The sequence below is a fragment of the Propithecus coquereli genome, unplaced genomic scaffold (genome assembly GCF_000956105.1).
Source record: "Propithecus coquereli isolate 6110/MARCELLA unplaced genomic scaffold, Pcoq_1.0 Scaffold241, whole genome shotgun sequence".
Taxonomy (NCBI): Eukaryota; Metazoa; Chordata; class Mammalia; order Primates; family Indriidae; genus Propithecus; species Propithecus coquereli.
In genome coordinates this window covers 2,680,209-2,685,675 of record NW_012147964.1, presented here as the reverse complement: position 1 = coordinate 2,685,675, position 5,467 = coordinate 2,680,209, and the positions used below count along the sequence as shown (strand labels likewise).

Below are 5,467 nucleotides of genomic sequence, written 5' to 3'. Positions count from 1 at the left end.
GACTTCTTGGACACCCCTGACGACCTGGACATTAACGTGGACGACATCGAGACCCCCGACGAGACGGACTCGCTGGAGTTCCTGGGGAATGGCAACGAACTGGAGTGGGAAGGTGACGGTCATGGGCGTCTCTGTGGCTTCCTGGAGCTGTCCCTGTATTCCTGTAGGCTCAGAGAGTGACGGGCGGGGCAGAGGCTCGAACCCAGGCTCCGGGAGGGTCCGTCCATCATCCATGCCTTGATGCACATTTTTCTTGTGGACTGGCAAATTTTTCTGGGAATGTAGCTGTCACCAGATTCTCTTTGCAATGTCTGGGGACATCTATGGTTGTCACAACTAAGGGAGGGGGAGCTCCTGGCATGGGGTGGGTGGAGGACAGGACGCTGCTCAGCACCTGCAGGGCCCAGGACGGCCCCTCCCCAGAGAAGGGTCCAGTCCCAACGTCCGCAGTGTCCTGCGGGGAGAAACCTTGTGCCCAGAGCGGGGTCCCTCTTAAAAAGCGGTCGGCACAAGCCACGCTGGCAGGTGTCATTTTAGCTGAGATCCAAGGGCAAGAGCAAAGATCGGAAAGGCCTCCAGTGTGGTTGGTGTGGGGGATGGGCAAGGGGCAGAGGTGACCGGGTAGGTGGTGGGGGCAGAGACAGAGGCAGCAGATCACAGAGGGCCTAGAATGTCGCCAGCGAGGAGTTTGGCTTTTATTCCCAGCACAACGGTCAGCTGTCCCCAGATCCACCAGATTTGATTTCCGGTGTGTTCAGAAACTCTCCCTGTCCCATCCAGGGAAGGGTAGACAGGTCAGGGAGGGGGCTCAGAGGACGGCATCCTGGGAGGGGGGGGTGGCCCTGGGGGTGGAGGCAAGTGGGCGGGTTCAGGGTCCCCTTTGGAAGCAGACCCCACAGCACTTGCTGAGTCGGGGTGTGTGGCGTGTACAGTGCAGACGGGGTCAGAGACGATACCTGGGTTTTTTTGGCCTGGGCAGGTGGGTGTGTGGTTGTGCCACTCTCTGAGGCAGGAAGAACGGCGGGGAAGAGAGGGCTATTTTAAGAGTAGTTAAGCACCCTGAGAAGCCCAGAGAGGGAGGTATCGTGTGCAAGATCACACAGCAAACCGTTCAGAGAAACTGGGTGTACCTGGGTCACCTGACTTCCACCTCCCTGAGCACCTTCCTTTAAAAAAAAAATAGGTTAGTATTCGGGGGTGGCTTTTTGACTTCTGGCTCCCCCATTTCTCCCAGCAACCCCCAACTCAACATAGTCACTCAGCGAAGTGTAGGATAACTGCCTGTGGCCCGGAAGAGAGAGGGAGATGCCCAGGAAGACAATTGTGTGCTGACCCACAGCGGGGACACGGAACAGAACTGTTCATCCGTGGCCCCTGGTGTGCGGGCGCACACGTCTGTTGGAGGAACATAGACGTGGAAACTGTTAAGAGAACGACATGGCCAAGGCGGGGCTGATGTGGGGCTCAGGAGGCGCAGGGCAGCCTGCTGACTCGGGGGAGGGGAGCAATCAAGGAGACTTCCTGGAGGAAGTCTCCTTACATCTTCTAGGTCTGCTCGGATTTCCTATATTATTTCTTCTTGAGTCAGTTTTGCTGGTTTGAGTGTTTCTAAGAATCTGTCTGTTTCATCTCAGTTACCCGATTTGTCGGTGCGCAACTGTTCGGCGTGTTGGCTTGGAATCCCTTTTAATGTCTGCAGCTGCCGGGGGATTTTAAGTAAATGGATGGCACCTTCCAACTTGGGGTTTTATAAACAACTCTCTGGAGTTCGAGGGACAGACCGCAGGGGGTAGTTCAGGGCCGGGTCCAGGCACGAGAGAGTGAGAAGGGCCCCGGAGATGGGTGTGTAAACGTCATGGGCTGGGCAGGATTTGGGGAGCCACGGAGGGGGGGGTGGGGGAGGGGATCCAGATCCCACCCGGGGCCAGAACGAGTCTTGATCCTGCCCCATCCCCATGTGCCAGGCTCCCAGGAGAATAAGAACCAAGCGCCCACGCCCAGGGGCGCATTCATGGTTTGCTGAAGCAGACACACACTTTCATAGACTCCGGGAAGCTCCAGGACAGGCGTCCAAAATGAACATTCTTGGGAGGCTTCCTGGAGGAGGTGACATTTGAGCCGGGCCTCAAAGGGGGAGTAGGAGAGGAAAATGGGCCCGCAGGGCAGCCAGGCTGAGAGAAGCAAAGGACACGTGGCCCCCGGCAGCAAAGGGAGGTGGGAGAGGATGGCTGGGCGGGGGGTTGGGAGACGTCTGGACTCAGGCGTCCCTTCAGCTCACCCCCTTGGTCTGGTTCCAGATGACACCCCTGTGGCCACCGCCAAGAACATGCCCGGGGACAGCGCGGATCTGTTTGGGGACGGCGCAGCGGAGGACGGCAGTGCCGCCAACGGGCGCCTGTGGCGGACAGTGATCATCGGGGAGCAGGAGCACCGCATCGACCTGCACATGATCCGGCCCTACATGAAGGTGGTCACCCACGGAGGTGAGAACGGCACTCCCAGCACAGCCTGGCCTGCTGGGGAACTGGAGGCCCGTCAGTGCCCCTCTCTGAACCTCGGTCTCTTCATCTGATGCACGGGGGTGTCAAGCTGTTGACGCGACTGGGGTGGACAGAAGGGAGGCAAAGGCGTGGATTGCGGGACACACCCCAGGGCACCTCTGAGGGCAGCTGCAGTTCCCCACCAGAGGCACAGACTGCTCACGGGGGTGCTGGCTCCCCTGCCAGGCGGCTGCAGCCCGGAGCTGTGCCTTCCTGAGCAAGGCCACGGCGGGTAGCGCGTGGGGCCTCTCAGACCTCAGAGCCACTCTCTGCCTCCCCCCAGGGTACTACGGCGAAGGCCTCAACGCCATCATTGTCTTTGCCGCCTGCTTCCTCCCGGACAGCAGCTCCCCGGACTACCACTACATCATGGAGAACCTCTTCCTGTGAGTCACCTGCCTGCTGCCCACAGCTTCCGGCCACTTCCGGGGCCTCGCTGGCCACTGGGGGCACCAGGAAAGGGTGTGGCTGCCACAGACCTTGAGCTGAGCCCCTCCTGGCCCACCAACTCCCTGGCGGCCTTCTTTCTCAGCCTCCCTGTCCTCCTCCATCCCCTCCTCCTCCTCCTCCTCCTCCTCATCATCATCATCATCATCATCACCATGATGATCACTGTCACCGCCTCCATCATTTATTGAGCCCTTATTAATACTATGTGTACTATTAATACTGTTAATACTACAAGGCCAAGTGCTGCCTATATGTTAATGCATCTGCCTTTACCACAACCCTATGGGGTTCATGTCCTTGCCTGCCGCCCTGCGGGTGAGGAATCTGAGGCACAGAGAGGCTGAGTCACTTGCCCAGGGACACACAGCAATGGTTTTATTATGACAGATACAGATGACACCTAGCAAACACCTGATAACATTAAGACTCAAGAAATCATTAGTTCTCTTTTCATTGTTCTTATTAAGATTTCCAGGCTGGGCGCAGTGGCTCACACCCGGAATCCCAGCACTTTGGGAGGCCGAGGTGGGAGGATCGCTTGAGCCCAGGAGTTGGAGACCAGCCTGGGCAAGAGCAAGACCCCCATGTCTGCTAAAACTAGAAAAATTAGCCGGGTGTGGTGGTGGCGCCTGTAGTCCCAGCTACTCAGGAGGCTGAGGCAGGAGGATGGATTGAGCCCAGGAGTTGGGGGCTGCAGTGAGCTGTGATGACGCCGCTGCACTCCAGCCTGGTGACAGAGCCAGCCCAGGAAAACATTCTTTTAGAATTGTGCAGGGAGAGAGAAGTCTGAGATGGATCACAGGTCTCCTAACTTCTGGTACCTGGGGACCGTCCGCCACACCCCTGGCTCTCAATGGGCACCTGTCCCCACTCTAATGGGGATAACGGCCAACCCTCTGCATTAGTCTCAGGAGACATCACATGGGATCGTGCATATATGAAACACTTGCACCCAGTAAGTGCTCAATAAAATGATAGTTTCTGCAACCATGATGCCCACTGACACACCTGTGGGTGGGGCTGGGATTCCCTACCCCCGTCCCCAGCTGGGACGCCACACAACACCTGAACAGGTGAGGCTGGCCCGGCTGGGACAGAGGTGGAAGCAGACAGCACAGGGGCTACAGGTGTCCTGATGCCAGGCCCCTCCACGCTGGGTCCCTGACTTCCGCCCCCGTGAGCAGGTACGTCATCAGCAGCTTGGAGCTGCTGGTCGCCGAGGACTACATGATCGTGTACCTGAACGGCGCCACGCCGCGGCGGAGGATGCCCGGCATCGGCTGGCTGAAGAAATGCTACCAGATGATCGATCGGAGGTGAGGGGCTGGGGATCGCCTCAGGGTGCAAGGGGCGCAAGGGGGGGCATGGAAACTCACAGAGCACCTGCGTGGCCCTGAGCAGTGACGTCCTTCTGGAAAGTGGTGTAGCAGATTGCAGGGCCACTGTGACACGTGCCACAAACCAGGGGCCTTACGCAACAGTTTATTCTGTCTCTGGATTCCGGAGGCCGGAAGTCTGGCATCCAGGTGTCGCAGGGTTGGCGCCTTCCAAGGCACGTGGGGGAGAATCTGCTCCACGTCTCCCTCTGAGCCTCTGGGGGTTGTTGGCTTCTAGATGCGTCACCCTGATCTCTGCCTTAATGTTCACGTGGCGTCGTCCCTCTGCGTATCTGAGTCCAAATTTCCCCTGTTTATAACAACGCCAGTCGTATGGGATGAAGGGTCCCCTACTGCAGTGTGATAGCATCTTAACTCATCGTATCTGCAACGACCCTGTTTCCAACAAGCTCATATTCCGTAAGGGCACAGCTCGGTGGCATTAAACGCACGCACATGGTTGTGCAACCGTCACCACCCTCCATCTCCAGAACTTTCCCATCCTCCCAAACTGACGCTCTGTCCCCAAGAAACACTCACTCCCCACCCCCACCCCCAGCCCCTGGCACCCACTGTCCTGCTTCCTGTCTCTGTGGATCTGACGACTCCAGGGACCTCCTGTGAGTGGAGTCACACAGGATGTGTCCTTCTGTGTCTGGCGTCTCTCACTGAGCACGATGTCCTCAGGGTTCATCCACGCTGTGGGCTGTGTCAGAGCCTCGTCCCTTTTCGTGGCTGCGTGATAGTCCACAGTATGGACATACCACATTTCGGTCTCTCCCTTGTCCCCACCCTGCCAGGGGTCTCAGGGAACCAAGGGCATGTCTGTATCCTGCGGGGGGACCCACGACTCCTGGTGGGGGCAGGGATTGGAGCAGGGATGTGACCGGCAGCTGGAGACCAGAGCAGAGGGAGCAAATGCTTGCGTGCGGCTCTCACCCCTGCTCCTCTCCCCTCCCCGGACGCCTCCCCGCCCAGGGCTCACCCTTCCTCTGCTCCCCACACAGGCTGCGGAAAAACCTGAAGTCGCTGATCATCGTCCACCCGTCCTGGTTCATCCGGACCGTGCTGGCCATCTCGCGCCCCTTCATCAGGTGAGAC

At 58.5% G+C, this 5,467-nt stretch overlaps 1 protein-coding gene across 1 annotated transcript in view; it reads left to right on the top strand.

The window, feature by feature from the left end:
* ATCAY (ataxia, cerebellar, Cayman type) overlaps positions 1-5,467 on the top strand; it is a 34,779-nt gene that overhangs the window by 23,828 nt on the left and 5,484 nt on the right. The window contains exons 5-9 of the mRNA XM_012646138.1: positions 31-112; positions 2,298-2,483; positions 2,824-2,926; positions 4,175-4,306; positions 5,374-5,460. Of these exons, the coding sequence (XP_012501592.1) occupies positions 31-112; positions 2,298-2,483; positions 2,824-2,926; positions 4,175-4,306; positions 5,374-5,460 (590 nt within the window). The remainder of the gene's footprint in view (positions 1-30; positions 113-2,297; positions 2,484-2,823; positions 2,927-4,174; positions 4,307-5,373; positions 5,461-5,467) is intronic.